This window comes from Homarus americanus, unplaced genomic scaffold (assembly GCF_018991925.1).
Source record: "Homarus americanus isolate GMGI-L3 unplaced genomic scaffold, GMGI_Hamer_2.0 scaffold824, whole genome shotgun sequence".
In the NCBI taxonomy this organism is placed as follows: Eukaryota; Metazoa; Arthropoda; class Malacostraca; order Decapoda; family Nephropidae; genus Homarus; species Homarus americanus.
This window is the reverse complement of record NW_024719328.1, coordinates 3,670,197-3,694,059: the sequence shown is the minus strand read 5'-3', so window position 1 is coordinate 3,694,059 and position 23,863 is coordinate 3,670,197. Positions and strand designations below refer to the sequence as shown.

General features: G+C 45.0%; 1 protein-coding gene across 1 annotated transcript in view; it reads right to left on the bottom strand.

The window, feature by feature from the left end:
- The window catches only part of LOC121860017 (organic cation transporter protein-like), a 93,783-nt gene that overhangs the window by 14,517 nt on the left and 55,403 nt on the right, over positions 1-23,863 (bottom strand). Inside the window, exon 6 of the mRNA XM_042357031.1 lies at positions 12,946-13,142. Within this exon, the coding sequence (XP_042212965.1) occupies positions 12,946-13,142 (197 nt within the window). The remainder of the gene's footprint in view (positions 1-12,945; positions 13,143-23,863) is intronic.

Here is a 23,863-nt window from a genome sequence, read left to right as displayed (position 1 = left end):
GTCCCTGTCTTAGTACTTCTCGCTAGTGTTATCCTACTACACTGCTTCCTCTCAACTGGTGGCGTGTCCTAGTACAATGCTTCTCGCTAGTGTTATTTTCATTTGGTACTTCTCTTTAGTGTTGTCCTCAGTGCAGTACTTCTCGCTAGTGTTTATTCTGGTACAGTGCTTCTCGCTAGTGTTGTCCTGGTGCAATTGCTTCTCGCTGGTGGCTTGATATAGTACGGTACTTTATGGCGTTATTCTATTACAGTGCTTCTCGCTAGTGTTGTCCTGGTACGGTAGCTTACCTGCAGCTGGTGTTGTCTAGTACAGTGCTTCTCGCTAGTGTTGTCCCTGGTACAGTACTTTCTTTGATGTTGTCCTGGTACGGTACTTCTCGCTAGTGTTATTCCTAGTACAGTACTTCTAGCTAGTGTTGTCCCTGAGCAATTACTTCTCCTTCAGAGTGTTGTCCTAGTACAGTGCCCTCTGGCTAGTGTTGTCCTAGTACAGTGCTTCCTCGCTAGTGTTGTCCTGGTGCAGTTCTTCTCGCTAGTGTTGTCTAATTACCCTACTTCTCGCTAGTGTTGTCCTAGTGCAATTACTTCTCGCTAGTGTTATCCTAATTGCACTACTTCTCGCTAGTGTTGTCCTAGTACAGTGCTTCTCGCCTAGTGTTGTCCTGGGCTATGTTGCTTCTCGCTAGTGTTATTCCTAGTACAGTACTTCTCGCTAGTGTTGTCCTAGTGCAATTGCTGCTTCTCGCTGAGTGTTGTCCTGGTACAGTGCTTCTCGCTAGTGTTATTCCTAATTGCAGTAGCTTCTCGCTAGTGATTATTCTGGTACAGTGCTTTCGCTAGTAGTGTCCTAGTACAGTACTTCTCGCTAGTGTTGTCCTAGTACAGTACTTCTCGCTAGTTTTGTCCTAGTACAGTACTTCTCCTTTAGTGTTGTCTAGTACAGTACTTCTCGCTAGTGTTGTCCCTGCGTTGCAGTACTTCTCGCTAGTGTTGTCCTGAGTACAATTGCTTCTCGCTGGTGTATTCTAGTACAGTGCTTCTCGCTAGTGTTGTCCTGGTGCAATTGCCTTCTCATAGTGTTGTCCTAGTGCAGTACTTGTGCTAGTGTTGTCCTAGTGCAGTGCTTCTCGCTAGTGTTGTCCTAGTGCAGTACTTCTCCCCGCTAGTGTTATTCCTGAGTACACAGTACTTCTCCTTTAGTGTTGTCCCTAGTGCAGTACGTCTCACTAGGTGTTGTCCTAGTACAGTGCTTCTCGCTAAGTGTTGTCCTAGTACAATGCTTCTCGCTGGTGTTGTCCTAGTGCAGTACTTCTCGCTAGTGTTGTCCTAATTTTAATTGCCTCGCTAGTGTTTATTCCTAGTGCAGTGCTTCTCCTTTAAGTGTGTCCTAGTACAGTAGCTTCTCATGAGTATTTGTCCTGATGCCAGTACTTCTCGCTAGTGTTGTCCTAATTGCAGTACTTCTCACAGATGTTGTCCTAGTACCCAGTACTTCTCGCTGAGTGTTGTCCTGGTAGTGCTTCTCGCTTCAGTCATTATCCTGGTACAGTACTTCTCTAGTGTTGTCCACAGGTACAGTGTTTCCTTTAGTGTTTGTCCTAGTACAATTACTTCTCTGTAGTGTTATTCTAATTTGAGTACTTCTCGCTTCAGAGTGTTTGATATACCATTTGTTACTTCTGCTAGTGTTGTCCTGAGTACAGTGGCTTCTCGCTAGTGTTGTCCTAGTACAGTACTTCTCGCTGGTGTTGTCCTAGTGCAGTACTTCTCGCTAGTGTTGTCCTAGTACAGTACTTCCTCGCTGAAGTGTTGTCTAATTGCAGTACTTCTCACTAGTGTTGTCCTGGTGATGCCTTCTCGCTAGTGTTGTCCTGTGGAGTGCTTCTCATGGTGTTGTCCTAGTACGGACTTCTCGCTGGTGTTATTCTGAGTACAGTACTTCTCGCTAGTGTTGTCCTAGTACCAGGTAACTTCTCGCTAATTGTTGTCTCAAGTACAGTACTTCTCGCTAGTGTTGTACTAATGAAAATACCTCTTTCGCTAGTATTTGTCCTGGTACAGTACTTCTCACTAGTGTTGTCCTAGTACACTACTTCTCGCTAGTGTTGTCTAATGAAATGCCTCTCGCTAGTGTTGTCCTAGTACAGCGCTTTACTCCTTCAGACATTATCCTAATTGCCAGTACTTGTCGCCTGAGTGTTGTCCTAGTGCACTACTTCTCGCTAGTGTTGTCACAATGCAATTACTTCTCCTTCAGTGTTGTCCTGGTGGTACTTCTCGCTAGTGTTATTCTAATTGCAATTGCTTCTCGCTAGTATTTGTCCTAGTACAGTACTTCTCGCGCTAGTGTTGTCCTAGTACTGGTACTTCTCGCTAGTGTTATTCTAGTGCAGTGCTTCTCGCTAGTGTTGTCCTAGTACGGTGGCTTTCTCGCTAGTGTTGTCCTAGTGCAATTGCTTCTCGCTAGTGTTGTCCTATTTGATGCTACTCGCTAGAATCTATTTGTCCTAGTGCAGTACTTCTACTCGCTAGTGTTATTCTAGTACGAAGTACTTCTCGCTAGTGTTGTCCTGGTGCAGTACTTCTACAGCTAGTGTTGTCCTGAGCACAGTGCTTCTCGCTAGTGTTGTCCTCCTAATTACAGTGCTTCTCGCTAGTGTGTCCTAGTACAGTACTTCTCGCTAGTGTTATCCTGGTACTACTTCTCGCTAGTGTTGTCTGGTACAGTACTTACCAGCTAGTGTTATCCTAGTACACTACTTCTCTAGCTAGTGTTGTCCTAGTACCAGTACTTCTCGCTAGTGTTGTCCTGAGTACAGTACTTCTCGCTAGTGTTATTCTGGTACAGTACTTCTCGCTAGTGTTGTCCTAATTGCAGTACTTCTCATAAGTGTTATCCTGAGTACACTACTTCTCCTTGAACATTTAATTAAAGTACTTCTCGCTAGTGTTGTTCTGGTGCAGAGTGCTTCTCGCTAGTGTTGTCCTAATTGCAGCAGTGCTTCTCGCTAGTGTTGCTTCCTGGTACAGTGCTTCTCTTCGTCATTCCTAGTACAGTACTTCTCGCTAAAGTGTTGTCCTGGTACAGTACTTCTCACTGAGTGTTGTCCTAATCCCATTACTTCTCGCTAGTGTTATTCTAATTGCAGTACTTCCCGCTAGTGTTGTCCTAGTACGGCTACTTCTCGCTAGTGTTATTCTAGTACCCAGTACTTCTCGCTAGTGTTGTCCTAGTGCAGTACTTCTCGCTAGATGTTGTCTAATAGAATACCTCTCGCTAGTGTTGTTCTAGTACAGTGCTTCTCATGAGTGTTGTCCTAGTGGTGCTTCCTTCAGTCTTGTCCTAATTTTAATTACTTCTCGCTAGTGTTATTTCTAGTACAATTACTTCTCGCTAGTCATTGTCCTAATTCTGAGTACTTCTCGCTAGTGTTGTCCAAGTGCAGTACTTCCTCGTTAGTGTTGTCCTAGTACAGTGCTTCTCGCTGAGTGTTGTCCTAGTACAGTGCTTGCAACAAATGGCCTTCTAAGTACATAAGCTGCTGGTATTTGTCCTAGTACAGTACTTCTCGCTAGTGTTATCCTGGTACACTGCTTCTCGCTAGTGTTGTCCTGGTACCAATTGCTTCCTCGCTAGTGTTGTCCTAGTACAGTGTGCTTCTCGCTAGTGTTATTTCTAGTACAGTACTTCTCTAACTAGTGTTGTCCCTGTAGTACGAGTGCTTCTCGCTGGTATTTGTCTAATTGCACTACTTCTCGCTAGTGTTATTCTAGTACAGTACTTCTCCTTTAGTCATTGTTCTGGTGTAGTGCTTCTCATACTAGTGTTATTCTAGTACCAGTACTTCTCGTAGAGTGTTATTCTAGTACAGTACTTCTCGCTAGTGTTGTCCTGGTACAGTGCATCTTGCTGAGTGTTATTCCTGATGCGAATTACTTCTCGCTAGTGTTGTCCTATTGCAATTGCTTCTCGCTAAGTCGTCTAATTGCAGTGCTTGTCGCTAGTGTTGTCTAGTACAGTACTTCTCGCTAGGTGTTGTCCTAGTGCAGTACTTCTCGCTGAGTGTTATTCTTGCAGTACTTCTCACTAGTGTTGTCCTAGTGCAGTACTTCTCACTGATGTTGTCCTAGTGCAGTGTTCTCGCTAGTGTTGTCCTAGTACAGTACTTCTCCTTTAGTGTTGTCCTAGTACAGCACTTCTCGCTAGTGTTGTCCTGGTAATTACTTCTCAACTGAGTATTTGTCCTGTGCAGTACTTCTCACTATAGTGTTGTCCTAGTACAATTACTTCCTCATAGTGTTGTCCTAGTGCAGTACTTCTCGCTGGTATTTGTCTGTTGATACTTCTCGCTAGTGTTGTCCTACTACAGTGCTTCTCGCTAGTGTTGTGTCCCTGGTACAGTACTTCTCGCTAGTGTTATTCTGGTACCAGTACTTCTCGCTAGTGTTGTCCTAATTACAGTGCTTCTCCTTCAGAGTGTTGTCCTGGCACAGTGCTTCTCGTAGTGTTGTCCTGGTAAATTACTTCTCGCTAGTGTTGTCCTGGTACAGTCACTTTCCCGCTGGTGTTATTTCTGGTGCAGTGCTTCTCCTTCAAGTGTTGTCCACTAATTACAGTGCTTCTCATGGTGTTTGTCCTGGTACCTGATTGCTTCTCCTTCGCGTGTTATTCTAATTGCAATTGCTTCTCGCTAGTGTTATCCTAGTACCAATTGCTTCTCGCTGAGTGTTATTCTGGTACAGTGCTTCTCGCTAATTATTTGTCCTAGTACAGTACTTCTCGCTAGTGTTGTCCTAGTGCAATTACTTCTCACTGTAGTATTTGTCCTAATTACATTACTTCTCGCTAGTGTTATTCTAGTACCAGTGCTTCTCGCTGAGTATTTGTCCTAGTCACATTACTTCTCGCTAGTGTTATTCTAGTACAGTACTTCTCACTAGTGTTGTCCTAGTACAGAACTTCTCGCTAGTGTTGTCCTAATAGAAATACCTCTCACTAGTGTTGTCCTAGTGCAATTGCTTCTCGCTAATTATTTGTCTCGTTACAGTACATCTCGCTGAGTGTTGTCCTAGTGCATTACTTCTCCTTTAGTGCTTGATTCTAGTACAGTACTTCTCCTTTAGATGTTGTCCTGAAATCTGATACTTCACGCTAGTGTTGGCCTAGTGCAGTACTTCTCGCTAGTGTTGTCCTGTGCAGGTACTTCTCCTTCAAGTGTTGTCTCCTAATAGAAATACCTCTCGCTAGTGTTGTCCTAGTACCCAGTACTTCTCGCTAGTGTTGTCCTAGTACAGTACTTCTCCGGTAGTGTTATTCTAGTACCACAGTACTTCTCACTAGTGTTATCCTAGTACAGTACTTCTCGCTAGTGTATTTCTAGTACAGTACTTCTCATAGTGTTGTCCCTAGTGCAGTACTTCTCCTTCAGAGTGTTGTCCCTAAATTTTGGCGCCTCACTAGTGTTGTCCTAGTACATTACTTCTCCTTTAGTGTGATTCTAGTACAGTACTTCTCGCTAGTGTTGTCCCTAGTACATTACTTCTCGCTAGTGTTGTTCTGGTAGTACTTCTCGCTAGTGTTGTCCTGGTACAGTACTTCTCGCTAGTGTTGTCCTATTAGAAATACCACCTCTCGCTAGTGTTGTCCTGGTGGTACTTGTCGCTGGTATCCTAGTGCAATGCTTCTCGCTAGCTTGTTCTAATTGCAATTAGCACCTCTTTAGTGTTGTCCTGAGTGCAATTGCTTCTCGCTGAGTGTTGTCCTAATAGAAATGCCTCTCGCTAGTGTTGTCCTAGTACAGTACTTCTCGCTAGTGTTGTCCTAGTACAATTACTTCTCGCTAGTGTTGTCCTAGTAGGAGTACTTCTCGCTAGTGTTTGTCCTAGTAGAGTGCTTCTCGCTAGTGTTGTTCTAGTACAATTGCTTCTCGCTAGTGTTGTCCTGGTCACAGTGCTTCTACTCCTTTAGTGTTGTCCCTGGTACAGTACTTCTCGCTAGTGTGTCCTGGTACAGTACTTCTCGCTAGTATTTGTTCTCAATTGCAATTACTTATCGCTAGATGTTATTCTAGTACGAGTGCTTCTCGCTAGTGTTGTCCTAGTACAGTACTTCTCTTCATTGTTGTCCTAGTGCAGTGCTTGTCCCCAAGTGTTATCCTGGTGCAATACTTCTCGCTAGTGTTGTTTCTAGTACAATGCTTCTCGCTAGTATTTGTCCTGGTACAGTACTTCTCCTTCAATTATTTGTCCTGGTGCGAGTACTTCTCGCTAGTGTTGTCCTAATTACAGTGCTTTTCTCGCTAGTCATTGTCCCTGAGTACAGTACTTCTCGTAGTGTTGTCCTAGTACAGTACTTCTCGCTAATTCTGTTATCCTAGTACAGTGCTTCTCGCTACAAGTGTTGTCCTAGTGCAGTACTTTCTCGCTAGTGTTTGTCCTAATAGAAATACCTCTCGCTGTAGTGTTGTCCTAGTGCAGTGCTTCTCGCTAGTGTTATCCTAGTACAATACTTCTCGCTAGTGTTATTCTTGTACAGTACTTCTCGCTAGTGTTGTCCTATTTTTCTTCTCGCTAGTGTTGTCCTAATAGAAATACTCTCCTTTAACGTGTTGTCTAGTACAGTGCTTCTCGCTAGTGTTGTCCTGGTACAGTACTTCTCGCTAGTGTTGTCCTAGTACAGTGCTACTCGCTGGGTGTTGTCCTGGTACAGTGCTTGGCCATTTAGTGTTGTCCTGGTACTGAGAGTACTTCTCGCTAGTGTTGTCCTAGTACAGTGCCCACATCGCTAGTGTTTTTCCTAGTGCAATTGCTTCTCACTAGAGTGTGTCCCTAGTACAGTGCTTGTCGCTAGTGTTGTCCTAGTGCAGTGCTTCTCACGCTAGTGTTGGCTCCTAGTACAGTACTTCTCATGGTGTTGTCCTAATTGCAGTACTTCTCCTTTAGTCATTGTCCTAGTCACCAGTACTTCTCGCTAGTGTTGTCCTGTTACTGCTTTACGCACTGTAATTCTTGTCCTAGTGCAGTACTTCTCCATGAGTGTTGTCCTAGTGCAGTACTTCTCATAGTGTTGTCCTAGTGCAGTACTTCTCGCTAGTGTTGTCCTAGTGCAATTAACTTCTCATGGTATTATTCTAATTTAATTACTTCTCACTAGTGTTGTCCTAGTATAGTACTTCTCGCTAGCAGAGTGTTGTCCTAGTACAGTACTTCTCGCTGAGTGTTGTCCTAGTGCAGTACTTCCTCGCTAGTGTTGTCCTGGTACGAATTGCTTCTCATGAGTGTTATCCTGGTACAGTACTTCTCGCTAGTGTTTGTCCTGGTACAGTGCTTCTTCTCGCTAGTGTTGTCCTAATAGAAATGCCTCTCGCTAGTGTTGTCCTGGTGCAATTGCTTCTCGCTAGTGTTATCCTAATTGCAATGCTTCTCGCTAGTGTTATTCTTGTACAGTACTTCTCGCTTCAGTGTTGTCCTAATGCACTACTTCTCGCTAGTGTTGTCCTCATCAGTACCTCTCGCTAGTGTTGTCCTAGTGCAATTGCTTCTCGCTAGTGTTGTCCTGGTACCAGTACTTCTCGCTAGTGTTGTCCTAGTACAGTACTTCTCGCTGGAAGGTGTTGTCCTGAGTACAGTACTTGTCTTTAGTGTTGTCCTAGTGCAGTACTTCTCTCGCTAGTGTTGTCCTAGTACAGTACTTGTCGCTAGTGTTTCCTAGTGCAATAGTACTTCTCGCCCATTATTTGTCCTAGTACAGTACTTGTCCTTTAGTGTTGTCCTAGTACAGTACTTCTCGCTAGTGTTGTCCTAGTACAGTACTTCTCGCTAGTGTTGTCCTAGTACAGTACTTCTCGCTAGTGTTGTCCTAATTACAGTACTTCTCGCTAGTGTTGTCCTAGTACACTACTTCTCGCTAGTGTTGTCCTAAATGCAGTACTTCTCGCTAGTGTTGTCCTAGTGCAATTACTTCTCGCTAGTGTTGTCCTAGTACAGTACTTCCTTCAAGGTATTTGTCCCTGGTGCAGTACTTCTCGCTAGTGTTATTCCTAGTACAGATGCTTCTCGCTAGTGTTGTCCTAGTACAGTACTTCTCCTTTAAGTGTTGTCCCTAGTGCAGTACTTCTACTCGCTAGTGTTGTCCTAGTACAGTACTTCTCGCTAGTGTTGTCCTAGTACAGTACTTCTCGCTAGTGTTGTCCAAAGAGTACACTACTTCTCATGAGTGTTATTGTCTAATAGAATACATCTCCTTCAAGTGTTGTCCTAGTACAGTACTTCTCGCTGTAGTGTTATCTAGTACAGTACTTCTCGCTAGTGTTGTCCTAGTCCAGTAGGCACCCTCCTTCAGTGTTGTCCTGAGTACAGTGCTTCTCGCTAGTGTTGTCCTAGTACAGTACTTCTCACTAGTGTTGTCTAGTGCAGTACTTCTCGCTAGTCTTGTCCTAGTACCAGTACTTCTCGCTAGTGTTGTCCTAGTACAGTACTTCTCCTTCAAATGTTGTCCTGGTACAATGCCTTCTCTCTACACTTCAAATGTTGTCTAGTACAGTACTTCATAACTAGTGTTGCCCTAGTACAGTATTTCTTCTAGTATTTGTCCTAGTATTACAGTACTTCTCGCGCTAATATTTATTCCTAATTACAATACTTCTCGCTAGTGTTGTCCTAGTACAGTACTTCTCCTTCTAGTGTTGTCCTAGTACAGTACTTCTCGCTAGTGTTGTCCTAGTACAGTACTTCTCGCTAGTGTTGTCCTAGTACAGTACTTCTCGCTAGTGTTGTCCTAGTACAGTACTTCTCGCTAGTGTTATCCTAGTACAGTACTTCTCGCTAGTGTTGTCCTAGTACAGTACTTCTCGCTAGTGTTGTCATAGTACAGTACTTCTCGCTAGTGTTGTCCTAGTACAGTACTTCTCGCTAGTGTTATCCTAGTACAGTATTTCTCGCTAGTGTTGCCCTAGTAAAGTACTTTTCGCTAGTGTTGTCCTAGTACAATAGACCTCGCTAGTGCTATCCTAGTACAGTACTTCTCGCTAGTGTTGCCCTAGTACAATAGACCTCGCTAGTGTTATCCTAGTACAGTACTTCTCGCTAGTGTTGCCCTAGTAAAGTACTTCTCGCTAGTGTTGTCCTAGTACAATAGACCTCGCTAGTGTTGTCCTAGTACAGTACTTCTCGCTAGTGTTGCCCTAGTAAAGTACTTCTCGCTAGTGTTGTCCTAGTACAATAGACCTCGCTAGTGTTGCCCTAGTACAGTACTTCTCGCTAGTGTTGTCCTAGTACAATAGACCTCGCTAGTGTTGTCCTAGTACAGTACTTGTCGCTTATGTTGACCCCACTAATTAGAACAGGAACCCAAAGGGATTATTCTGAGTTTCGAACAGGAAAGGTTTGCCCCCCCTGAATTGAAAATACAGTTGCATTTAAAGGAACCACCTACTCTACCACTTGACCCCCTGCGCCTGGCCGGGTCCTTTTTGCACGATAAGTCACGTGGGGTCGAGAGAGGGAATGGTTGACTTGGGGGAGGGTCGCTTGTTGGGGCAGGGGGTGTGGGTGGGAGGGTCGCTTGTTGGGGCAGGGGGGTGGGAGGGTCGCTTGTTGGGGCAGGGGTGTGGGTGGGAGGGTCGCTTGTTGGGGCAGGGGGTGGGTGGGAGGGTCGCTTGTTGGGGTAGGGGTGGGGGTGGGGGGCAGGGGTGTGGGTGGGAGGGTCGCTTGTTGGGGCCGCTTGTTGGGGCAGGGGGTGGGTGGAAGGGTCGCTTGTTGGGGCAGGGGGTGTGGGTGGGAGGGTCGCTTGTTGGGGCAGGGGGTGTGGGTGGGAGGGTCGCTTGTTGGGGCAGGGGGTGTGGGTGGGTTGTTTGTGATGTAAGTTGCTCATCAGAGAGGGAGGGAGTTAAAGAAAGCAGGGAAGGGCAGGATGAATGCAATATTTTTTCCTCACTATACCATCTTAGGTTTACATGCTTGAAAGGGTAATAGACGAGGACCCTTATTCTATGTTTATTATAACGTACCAGCCATTTTCTTAGTTATAATTTTTTCAGGTTGTTGTTCATGTTTTAAACAAAAGTAATTAGATATTCATAATAACGTTGATATGGAGAGAAATATTGAATACAAGAGTGGAAATCACATTCATTTGTAATATTTACCAACTCAGGTCATACAGAAATAGCCCTCCAATGTCCTCCTCGTCCGGCCTAAAATTATATCATTTATATGAATTAAGAGCTCAAATATATTTTGTTTACATAACACATTTGAAATTAGTCATTTTAATATATAAATCTTTGCAAATCATCAAAGATAATCACAATGGCAGATTTCCCAAGTTTCGAGACTACTCCCTGGTCAACCAATGTGTCACAGTGACCACAACCTCCCTTGCAATTTCTGACAGGTTGTATCCAGCCGTGGGTAAACCGATAATTTCCCGGCAACTTGCCAATCGACATTCATTAGCCTCCATCCTGGGCTGGATGTGGAGCAGCGGCCAAACACCATTGCCACTACCACCTCATCACCTCACACTTATTTTCACAATTCTAATAAACATATTACTGGGTGGACAAGTCACATTTTATCCACAATTCCTTCTTAATTTTTTATCAGTTAATAGTGATTTTTTTCATGAACGGTGGAGGTGATCAAGTAACAATTCATTCTTCTTTTTTTTCTTCAAATACTAGTTTTTTTCCTGGACGGCAGTGACGAGAGGTACTAACCTTGTCTAGTGTTACTGGTGGTGAGCAAGCCCCCCCCCCCCCTCTTATGTTGTCATATGAGGGGCTTTTCCTCACGAAAGCCAGACGCCTTATAAACCTTAATGACACTTACCTATAAATGGCTAATCGCATTCCTCCCCAGAATATCAAGTAAAGGCATAGATAACTAAGGGAAAGTTAAGTCCCTTTCACTTTCATGGACACCCGCCCTCTTGGTTGGTCGGTTGTTTGGGCTTCAGGCCTATCAACTGCCAGGATCATTAAGGCCGTCAACGTCAAGCTACATCGACCAACACCTTCTTCAGGTGTTGAGGATAATTCTAAGACCACATACACTCTCAGTAGGTATGTGATCCTTGACTAAATTATTTGGGGTTATTGTTGATGAGAAATTTAGCTGGAGAAACCACATGCAAGCTATTCACAGTAAAATCAATAAACAGTGCGGTATCATGTATCACACTCGACAGTCACTTACTCTCACAGCAATGAAAGAAATCTATTATGATCTTGTTTACCAACACCTGATACACAGTCACACACTATGGGGGCCTCTGGCTCTTCAAAAACACAATCCCTGGTTACTGCACAAAAGAGAGTTGTGCGGACAATGACCTACTTGAAAAAACAGATCACACAAACGAACAATTTGCCAAATAAAAAATGTTAAAATTAGAGGATATTAACACCTACTGCTGTGCCCTATTTGTTTACAAATTTGTGAATCACTTGCTTGTCAAAAATTATTTCCAGTTCGAGAATAATCAGAGATACAACTTAAAGCACCCAGAGCTACTAAGACCAACCCCCATGCGCTCCTCTCAGTCCCAGACCTCCATAAAATATCATGGTGTGAAGGTGTGGAACAACTTACCCCCACACATCCGAGCAAAGACTACGCTCCCTTCCTTTAAATCATCTCTTAAAAAATATGTATTGTTTAAGCATTAATATTTTTTGTAATACGTACTTTATATATCTGCTTTTATTGTACACCTGTACCACCAAAACCGTTTTATCAGAAATTGTCATGTAGATAGATAGAAATTACCATTGCAATATATATACTTGCCAACTAGACATAATACTGACAACTCTGTCCTCTTGTTCCTCCTTAATACAACCCATGCTGTACTGCTTCCCTCCCTTATCATATTTATCTTCTTTCAATTCTACTGTAAATTATGTATATACTTTAATGTATATACTTCTGTGTAACCCAAAATAAAATAAATCAAATAAATAAATATCGAAGTGATAACCGTGGTAACATTCTGATAAGTTCTTATTACCACCATGCTATGTGTACTATTCCAGATGATACTATATGTTACATAATACTTCCTTGAGATAAATATGCAGTATACCTGTATATATAAGATGCCTACAAGAGAGCTCTGGCTCTCAACTAGCTCAGCTATGTTAATATTATGATTTTTAATCGACTCTGAATCTGTGTTTTTCTGGCTAAATAAACTGTTTCTATGTCAATATCAATATCATTATCTTACCTAACCCGGATCCACGACCCCCAGCTCTCTCGCCATCAATACCTCCCTCACCCTCTTGTGACCCGTCGTGTAGAAAGGCTTTGAGCTCGGGGGTATGGTAGTAGGAAGGGTGGATGATTACTTTGCCCACGATTGTACATACATACCTCTGTCATCTCGAAATTGTGTTGGTATTAGGTCAAAACTCTGGCTTAAGCCTCGAGATTGACCCCAATGATGGCAACAATGGTTTCTAATCAGTGAAGAACACATGGCTGACCCTTTACTAAAACCTTCCTTACGATCCTCTGAACACAGAATGATCAATAACATTAATTTTTCTCTGGCTTTCTACCCGGCAGCAACCTTCCAAAACACCTGGGTGATTCAAATTGGCTTTTTTTTTATCTCGCAATAATAATTGCGATATATTCCGGGCACCAGGATTACTATGTATACATAAAAAACAAAAAAAATCCACACCTACAGGAACTAAACTCAGTTTCTAGCAACAAGTGAGGCATCAACACGTCCTTACAGTCTCATCATCTTAAAATCATTAATGTAGATGTTTCTTTGTGATAAGTACTTTTTGTTGAGTATTTCTGTTGATTAACATTTCCAATAGATCACACTGCTCAACTTTAAGTAACTGATATAAACCGGTAATACACAAACTTATTGTATGGCACACCTTGATATTTACAAATATTTATAATGATAAAGGAATTATACCTGAGATTAGTTGCATTGAGGCTGACACCGTAGTAGATCATAGAGACAGCTATCCAGAGGTAGAAGACAATCAACACCCTCCCTCGTATCGCCTCGTTGTGCAGCAACAGAAACAGGTACTCCCACAGCGTCACCAGACGGTGCTTTAGGGAACCTGCATTAACAGGAAACTGTTCCTTCTCACTTACATTGACTTCCTGAAATTAGAAATGATGATTTATAGCCAGACTCTCCTACATTACACAGTACTGCCAAAATATTTCTGTTAATGAATGCTAACATTTTTAATGCTGCATTGGATTAATATTACAAATGGCATGAACAACCAAATCCACATTACACGTTCAACTCACACTGCACCTTCAACTCATAATATGCGTTCAACTCGCATTACATCTTCAACTTACAGTATGCATTCAACAATTGAGTAGTTCATGTCAGTGGCCTTGAGGGTGTGGAGCATTAAATAATACACCTAATGTGGATATAATTTCAGGAATCAATGATGTGTTAATTAAAATTAGAGATGACAACTTGCTTTTAGGAGCCTTCATATGTGTCTATATATGAGGGTACTGGGCCTCTGTATCGGTTTATGACTGAATGCACTCGTTGTCAGGGATAAGTCATTAATTTCTTAGTGTATTGCCTGTATCTTTGATTTACTTATATGAATGAGGACATAATTGACATCAGATTTGTTCACCAGACTGAAGCAAATTAAATTGTTCTGATATATTTATCTCAATTCTAATGATAATTAGTTTGTACTGAAAAAGTTAATATTATATTATACTGCATTATAATTATAAATTTGTAAAAAAGTTCTTAGTCTGATATTGATGAAAAATATGTGTATTGTTATGACCCTCCTCCTTTCACCGCTTACCTAGCTTCCACCACTGGTTACCAACGGCTAGGGTTGTATGTAGAGAAGCCAGTCTCCAGTAATTTCCCGACGATCGGTATCAGTGTACAGACAAGCAACAGACAGGTAGATTTCCACCAGGTCAGCGAAACACATTTGTGCACTGTAGTCTGCTTTAAGAAACACTAATTCTTCACAACACTGTTAACATGGTAATGTCTTCACAGCTTGACTCCACACTTCGAATATATAGTCAACATACTACCAGTGTACAATTCCTTAGTCTTCTCACTTTATATTGATCACAACAATTCCACAATACTTGCACAACAATTGTCTTCAGTTGTTCTGCTTGGCTTATTCTTTACTCTATGAACGGAAGCAATCCACTTAATCCGAGGCAGCCAGCGGCCGCTTATATACGCCTCGTGAGTCAATTCTCAAACAATAGAATCACCCAGAAACGCCTGGGAGATTCTAGAAGGTTTTTCTATGTAAATCATAACATAATGATGCAAAGCATTCTTGAATATTCTTACATAATTAATAAATCACTATATATACAAAAAATTCACTAAATTTGCCAAAATAACTGCTGCATGGGACAGAAAACGGTCAAAACACATAGTTTACAAAATTATAATACAAAATTTTAGTGAGATGAGCTTGCTAGTGCACTTGCTATTAGATCTCATAAGATATCACCCTTAGGAGGTGACAGGCCAAATTTTAGCACATCTAGATCAGTCAAGGCTGCACTAGCAGTGGAAGAAAATTAACAAAGAATAGGAAACTGCACAAGAGAGCTGCGCCATGTCACTGCTTGTCTGAGAACATAATTCAGGCATCATTTATTTCCGGCCTACTGTTGTAGATAGACATTCCAGACTCTTCTCCTGCTTCAGCTTCTTTTATGGTTTGTGTCTGTTGCCCTTCCGTACCATCTGTGCTTTTTTACCTTAGCAGTATGCCAGAATGTTTTTTTGTCTTAGTTAATTAGGAGGGGGGAGTGTTGTTTTTCTAGGTTCGGGTTGTTTACGTGTTTTTTTGCCTCCTTTCCCTCCCTTTTTTCTTCTTGTGTGGTGCTGCATGCTAAGGGGTTTCTTTAGCTGGTTGTTTTTCCCCACGTGGGTAGCCCTCCTCCTGTGAGTGCTGTTGTCTCTTTTTCCCGAACCTTGAAACCACGTGCTGTGGTTTCCGAGCTGATGCTCATTCCTCCTCTTCCAGTTGCTTGGATAGGCTTCGGTTTTTCCACTCTACTTTTTCTTTCTCCCTCTCCCTCTGTTTGTGTTTTCTTTTGTCAGGCCTACATTCTGAGTCGTTACTCGGTTTCGTTGTCTGGCTCGGGTTTTTTTGGATTGGATAGGCGTCTTCAGTCCTGCCTTCCTCCCTACTCCTGTGTGTTCTCGGACGGGTAGCGACCGCTTTTCTCTGTCGGGTTATGGTGCGGGACAGGGGTTCTCTCCCCCTCTCCCCTCCTCTATCCTCCTCCCTGTCTTCCATTTTTTGTGTGCTTTTTCACGCCGGTTCGCCGGCCTCTCTTTTTCACAGATTTGTTCACCTTCATTCTCTTCCCAGCCCCAGACGGTGCCCTGCTCGGCCCCGAGGTGTTCTGACAGGTTCGGACAGGTTCCGACAGGTTGTCTCGTGAGTGGACGTAGACAGGTCGACCCGAGTCGTTGTACCGTGTGCTCTGAGTGGATGGTGGTTCTCCTTCACGACGCTGAAGGAGATGTGGCTTCCTCCCACTTCTTCCGGCAGTCAGTTTCGGCACCGCTGGTCGGCAACCTTCAGTTCTGCCAGACACTGGGGCAGTCCCCCTCTCCTGGAGGGACCAGGATCTTTGTTCCTGGTTGCGTATGTGCCGCCTCTGAGGCCCCCCGGGGAGAGTCCACTCTACCGAGGACCACAGGTGGAGGTCCCTCCTTCCGGCTTCCCAGTCAGCCTCAGCAGAGCTCACCTTCCCCCGCCCTGGGGCTTTGGGCTTTGCACAGTGCTCCCCCGTGCCCGTCTGGGAGTCAAGTGCTCACTCCTCCTCCAGTCGCCACCGTCACTGCAACGGGAGTCCCGCTAAGTCCTTCTACTACAGGCACCAACGCCCCTGGTCGCCCAAGGACAGCGGCCACAAGGGGAAGAGGGATCACAAGGAGGAAGCTTCGGTCCTCGAACCCTGTGACTCCACCAGGGCCCCAGCTGGGTTGTCCCTGCAGCACAAATTGTCCTCCGGACCTCCCCCTTCACCAGCCTCGCCAGGTGGCTCGACTAGGACGACCCTTCTCGCTTCCGACCTCCTACGGCTCCTTCCCCCCGGGCCAGGCGACCTTCCATGGCGCCGCCGGGGAGGACGGCTCCTCTACCTCCTCTATCGCTCCCTCTAAGCTGGTCCCCAGCCGCCCAGACGTTGCAGCCGGAGATGCTGGTCACCCTGGGCACTGCACCCACACCCCCCAGCCCTGCCATTGAAGATGTTGCAGGCTCTGTCTTCCTGGTTTGGGGTGCAGCAGCTGCAGCAGCAGCAGGCCCAGGCTCTCCTCCATCCAAAATCCTGTGGCAAGGAGATCCCGCCCTCGCTACCCCTCCCCGGACCCATTAGTGTTCTCGGAGTTCGGTTCTGAGCTAAGGAGGGCCGGGTACTCACAGGGGCTGCCTGACTACTCCAACTCGGACCAGGAGTCGGTCTCTGCAACTTCTCCTGCCCCTACAAGGCTTATGCCTTCGTCAGGAGAAGGTACCTTACCCGCACAGATGGGAGCTGCCTTCTCTTTTTTGACAGGGGGTGTATAAGTGGACTCGGGTCCCACGGGACTGGTGTGTGCACTCGCACCAGGGGAAACTGGTCAGTTTTTTCTAAAGAGTAAAGCAGGGGGAGGAACCTAGTTTTCTCGCCCCGGTCCGACCTAGAGGTCCGACGACGGGCGGACGACTTACTGTAGGTTCGGAGTACTTTGAGTTCTGGCAGCTACGCCTGTCGAGAAGGGAGATGGTCCAAGCCCTGTTAGGAACTTCCCCGGTCGCGACCCTGGATGATTTCAACTCTCTGGCCTCCTGTTCCGTGCTGTCCACTGCAGGTCCTTACCGAGAGGCAACGTTACAGGACGGTAGGACGTGTGCCTGGACAGCCAGCCAGGCCCTTGGAGAAGGTGGGCCTGGACCTCTAGTCTTATCCCCCCAGGATGACCGGGTGCTAGGCGAGTTGATGGAGTTCCTGTGGGCTCCGAAATTAACACAGTCCTCTCTCCCACGCCACCCTGACCAAGGACGCCTTGGAGAGGCAGAAGGCGGCCCTCGCCTTCTTCACTACGGCAGGACTGGCCCAACCAGACGCTTGGTTGAAGGCACTGGCCGACAACCCTAACTCCCTCCACCCAGACTCTGCAGCTGGTGTCTACTGGGCCCTATATACCATCACTTCCGGACTCGCCTCCGTCTCGGCCATCAACCTTCGCCCTCAGCTGGATAAGGCGGTAGAGGACTGGATGGACCTCCGGTGGGGGGCAATCAGACACTGGGATGAGGAAATGGCCTGTTACAGCGGTCACCCTTTGCCCCGTCCCTGATCCCAGAGGAGGCCCTGCAGGAATGCTTGGCCGCACAGCCAACCTTCATCACGGTCAATGCTGCAAAAGGGGGTAGTGGAGAGAACAGAAGGACGTGTATTTCTGTCCCGGTTATTCACTGTCCCCAAGAAGGACTCTAACAGGGAGAGATTGGTAGTGGATCTCAGCTGCCTAAACCGTTTTTACAAGCCTCACAATTTTCGAATGGTGTCGGTAGCTCAGGTATGCCTCCATCTTGAACAGGGGGTCTGGCTATCTTCCATCGACCTAGAAGACGCCTAATGGCACGTCTAAATCCACAGGAGGTTCAGGAAGTTTCTGGCCTTTCAGGTGGAGGGGTACGTGTTTTAATTTACCCGGCTCTCTTTCGGTCTCTCCCTAGCCCTTAGAGTCTTCACCAGAATCATGAGGGTCTTGGCCAGGTAGCTCGTCCATCGCAAGGTAGACGTCCTCATGTACCTGAACGACTGGCTGACTGATCTCGGCCTCGTCGAAGAAAGAAGGCGAATCAAGCACCAGAGTAACACTGGCCACGGTGGAGGGCATGGGCTTCAGAATTAATCACCCAAAGTCCTCCTCTTACCATCACAACAACTGGTGTGGCTGGGGATGGAACGGGACACCTCCATGGCTTCCCTCCACCTCTTCCCAGACAATGCACGACGAGTACAGCGCCTCTCTGTTGCCTCAATGTCGGCCAGCTTCACTGGTCGCCAGTGGAAGATCCTCCTAGGCTTCCGCAACTATGCAGCAGAGGTGGTACCCCTGTGTCATCTACTTCTCAACCACCTGACCAGGGTGGCCGCCATCCCAGTCGAACCCGGGGATCCTGCACGTCCCATGCCCCCTCACTTGTCCGCCCTTCTACGCCCCTGGTTGTATCGCGACGCCTTGCGCAGGTGGATGCTCTGGGTCCTACCAGCGCCCACCCTTTTCGTAGTGTCGGATGCCTCCGATGTAAGATGGGGGTGCCAGTCTTCCAAGGGTCACCAGCAGTTCGGGAGCTGGACAAACGAGTGGAGGGCGGCTCACATTAACGTACGAGAACTGTATGTGGCGTGGAGATTCCTAGAGGACAACCAGACGACTCAGGACGAGGCCATCTGCTTCGAAATGGAAAGCACAGCAGCTGTTTTCTGCCTCAACAGGCAGGGCACGGCCCGCTCAGCCCAATTGCTGTCACTCTCGGAATAGATCTTCAAGGAGGCACACCACCGGAGTATCCACATCCACCTGTCCGCACGCCATGTCCCGGGGATCGAGAACGGCTGGGCAGATGCTCTCTCCCGCTTCAAGGGGACGTCAGTAGAGTGGTAGAGTGGACTTACGCCAGAGTTTGTTTCACTCACTGATAGAGCGGTGGTGTCGGCCGGAGGTGGACTTCTTTGCCTCTCAGACATCCGCTCAGCTCGCAGCTTACTTGAGTCGGTTGACGCCGATACTACATGGGGGCCGAGACGCCTTTACGGAGGACTGGAACAGCTGGACCTACATACAGTATACCTGTTCACGTTCCCTTGCTCGAAGGTCCTGCTATGCGTCTGCCACAAGCTTCGCAGGTTCAAGGGGAAGATTCTCCTCCTGGCCCGTTATTGGCCGGCTCAACCATGGTTCTCAGAGCTACTAGGCTGATGTCCGCATCCACTGATGTTGGGGAACGCCTGCCTCTTTGATCCCAGGCTACAGAGATGCCAGGCTACAGAGATCACTTCACTTAAATGAGTGGAGTTTCTATGTGCCTCATGAGCAGACGGTATTCTCCTAGAGTGGTGGAAGACATCATTTCAGGACTAAGACCCTCCACTACTCGACGATACGAGTCCTGCTGGAAAGCCTTTTTTTCAGTACCTCAAGGAGCAGAGAGTTCCCACGCCCAGTGAAAGTGTAGTTCTAGAGTTCCTATCATCTCTAGCACACGAACGAGGCAGGTCTATCCCGACCCTCTCACTCCACCTGGCTGCCCTCACCGACCCCCTGGATTACAGGTGCAGGGTGAAGATTAACAACAGGACAGTTGCCGTGCTGAAGCGGGCCTGTTCCACCAGCGACCACCTGCTAGACCACCTCCTACTTCTTGGAGAAAGTCCTCACTCTTCTGGGCTCGGTAAATACTACTCCTTCAGTCCTGTTAACTATACTGACAACCTAGCCTAAGGACCACTGGCCTTATGTTGTCTGTTTTTCATATGTTCTTGTTACTATGAAGGTTTTAATGTTCGGTGGATTTGGCATCCTGTGTACCGCCGGCAAGGCCGTGGGATCGTAACACACGTCTTGCCCGCGGTGCCCACCGTTTCTCTGTGGATGTCGGTCACACGAGACTAACCCGTTATAGTACCTCCTTATTTCCTCAAACAGCCAAACTGTGGAATGCTCTGCCTTCTTCTGTGTTTCCATACTTATACAATCTGTCTCACTTTAAAAAGCTGGTTTTCCGGCATCTTCGTGGTGTAGATTAACACAGCATAACATTTTTCTTCCCTATTTTAAATTTCTTTTTGTTCTTATTTCTTCCGCCCCCCAGGCCCTGTTGTGGGTCGTTTGACCTGTGCCCGGGTGGGCTAAGTCCCGTAAAAAAAAAAATTATATATATATATATATATATATATATATATATATATATATATATATATATATATATATATATATATATATATATATATATATATATATATATATATATATATATATATATATATATATATATATATATATATATATATATATATATATAGAATAAACATGGATTAATCTGATATCTGTCACCCCAGGATCCATTCACCACCAGACCATCAAATGACCGCCTGCTACAGAAGGCCCCATTCCTTGTAGCGCTGGCCACGGGCTTCAGGCCCTCCCAGCTCAAGGCACTCACGAGGTTCGACCACTGGACCTTCTTCTATCAAGGAGATTCTTCAGTGTCCCTGGCACCTTTTCCCACCTCCCTGGCGGAAAATGAGCTAGAGAACCACAGGATCCAGCTAGTAGTGGTTCTGGCATGGAAGGTGGAGGGCGAGCACCACCAACTCTGCCCGGTCGGGAAACTCTGCCAATACTTCGCTGCTACTGACGATCACACCACCGGCCAGCATCATCTCTTCGTTCATCCTCGGCCGGATTCACGAGTCGTTACTCTCGGGGTTCACACCTCACGGAGAGGGTGGATTCACAACGATGACTGTAACAGTTGGAAAATTTTCCAACTGTACAGTCGGGGAGAAAAGTTTGCTCCCCGCAGTAAAACTTGCACGTGAATGAGTCTCCGAAATGACTTCCCTGCTGCTTCATTTTGTGTGGGAGCGAACTTTAAATTTTGAATGTACAGTCCTTATATTTTATTTATATTATCTAAAATACCTTTAGTCCTATTAATCATTACCGTCTAGAAAAGGCTCTTTAAAGTGCGTTAGAGACGTGACCGACCGCCCAAACGACTAACGAGCCGATCAGTGACGAAGAGGTTAAAAAATTTTCTACTCATTTGATCTTTGACCAGCAAACCTTTAGATAATCCAATCTGAATACCCCAAAGGTTTGACTTTTTCAGAAATACCCATCAAACACTTTGTCACTTCTGGTAAATAAATGGTCCATGGCTCTTGCTCTATGACGGGCAGTCATGCTTATGAAACCCACTTTCATTATTACTTCACTAACATACACACAGTCTTTCCTGCCCTGTAAATCAGCCAAGATTTTACTTCATATGGACGAGATGTTTTGTAAATAGTAATTTAAAGAAGTACAGCCTCTTCCACTTCTAACTAGTACAATGAACGTTGTCAATGCATCCTCTCGGTGTGGTATGAACCCCGGGAGTATCAACTCTTGAATTCGAAGCATTCACGAGCGAGGGAGAGAGGGAGGCCGGTGGAGGATTGGAGCCGGTGTGTGAGTGGGTGGCGGGATAATGCTGGGGTTGATGAGGGTCAGAGTGTAAGGGGGCTAGAGTGGTGGGGAGAGTTACGCAGTTACCTGTGCAGTTACAACGCAGGATATATTAAGCAAGGATATAAATACCTAAGACAAAACACAAGGTATGAGTGGAATTTGTTCCTACACTTTAGGGTGGTATTCCCAGCGTGTGGATCATTGGTCACTGTGATAACACAACACTCCCCCTCCCCTCCAAGTCACACACACGTGCATCGGCTATGCAGTATTCCTCCATGTCTTTCTCTCCTCCCGCTGAAACTTAAGCACCTGTCACCTACTCTAGGTGTGATAGGGGGATGGGCTGGGGCCTCGACAGTACATATGGTGTTCGTTTACGACGGGGTTGTACATATGACCCAATGAATAACGTATGCATTGTAATTCAATTACATAAGTATCGTCATAGTAATAGTGTCATGAACAATAAAAACACACCCAGGAAGTTGTCAAACACAATTATTCTAAATAACAATACCATGAAAATAATACATCAATGAGCAGAAGTTCTATCTTTATTTGGTTTTTATTTTTACAATTTCAATACAGATTACTGTTTTTCTGTTGTCTACTGGACGGTGAGGTGAGGTGACGCTAGGGGGTGTCAGCACAGTTTAGGACACAGGTGCACCGTGTTTAGTAAGCAACCCTCATTATGATTTCTGGTGTTTGCTTAAGTTGAGAAACTCTAATAACACGTTGTATTATGTGGAAATAAAACTCTGCTTGTTCACTTTCGCAAATACATGCATTGGGGCATGACGTTATTTATAAGAGTTTGTTGTATGCTAGAATACAATATGATATTATCTGATAGATTAAATGATATGATGGCATTGATAAGAGATGATGCATTACCGTCGTATAAGTTAAATATGGTTAAATGGTAAAATTAGAAAAATGGCAGCAATATGGCTGGTTAGACTAAGGACATTGTCTCAGAATCTGTGGCGTTATTGTAATTATGAGTAGGATGGGTATATTAATATTGAGGTAGATTCCATGTGTTTTTTCTAAACTCACCTTCAAGATAACGTAATATAAGTTATCTGTTACCTTAAAAATTACTACAAAGTTCGATATCTGTATGAAATGACTCATGACTGCTGAGCTAAATGTGACTGTTCCCGCAGTGATCACCACCACCACAAACCACAGTCAGGATTAAAGCCTAGAACTATCCACATTTTTTCTGATGTTCTTTACGGTCTCTTATGCCTTTTATTTATTGAGTGGCTTTGACATGTACTCAGTTACAGGGAAACATTGAAATTTGTATAATGAGTATAAACATCCTCTCTTAGGGATTATGGGGAAACTTTTGTCGAGGCCCTCGACATCTCCAAAGCATTTGACAAGATATGGCACAAGTCTTTGCTTTCTAAACTTCCCTCTTATGGTTTCTCTCCCCCACTTTGTTCTCTTATTTCTAGCTTCCTTGAGAACCGATCCATGGCAGTTGTTGTCGAGGGATCGATCTCTCGCTCTTTCTCTACCAGTAGTGGTGTCCCACAGGGTTCTGTTCTTTCACCTACTTTCTTCCTTCTTTTTATCAATGATTTACATCACACTACGACTAATTCTATCCATTCTTACTCTGATGATTCTACTCTTCACTTTTCTTCACATTTTTCCCTTCCTCCTAACTCTCAAACTACATCTGTTTCTACAATACAGCTCGTAAAATTTAATTTATTAATGCAGATCTGTGCAGCATCTCCGAATGGGGAGGTAGAAACTTGGTTAAATTCAATTGTAATAAAATACAGTATTAACCAATTACACTTTCCAAATTGAAGATCTCCCGCTAATCATATTTCAGGATGCAATTATTCTGCCTTAGATACTTCACTCCTGAGCAGTTGCTTCAAGTTTATAAGGGCTTCATTCGTCCTAACTTGTAGTACTGTCTTCATATCTGGGGTGGCTCTTCTTCTGTCCAACTATTAGATAGGGTGGAATCAAAGGCATTTCGTCTTATTAACTCTCCTCCTTTAGTTGATAATCTCTCTTCCCTTTCTCTTCACCGCAATGTTGCTTCACTTTCTTTCTTTTACAGGGACTTTAACGGGCAACTTTCGGTGGATTTGACATCCTGTGTACTTCCGGCAAGTCCACAGGCTCGTAACACACGTCTTGCCCGCGGTGCCCACCGTTTCTGAGTGGATGTCGGTCACACTAGAATAACCCGTTATAGTACCTCCTTCTGTCCTCACACAGCCAAACTGTGGAATGCTCTGCCTTCTTCTGTGTTTCCATACTCATACAATCTGTCTCACTCCAAAAAGCGGGTTTTCCGGCATCTCCTCTATTTTTAAATTAATTTTACTCTTACTTTTTCGCCCCCCCCCCCCGGCCCTGTTGTGGGTTGATGACCTGTGCCAGGGTGGGCTATTCCCCGTAAAAAAAAGTCAATAAAATAACCCGTAAAAGCACGTATGAAAAGGCATTTGTAAAGAAACTATTTGTCTTTGGAAATCCTTGCTTTTAGCTAAAACATGATAGAAATTTGAGGGGACAATCCTCCTCACATGGCATTGGAACCACATCTTCCTCTAAG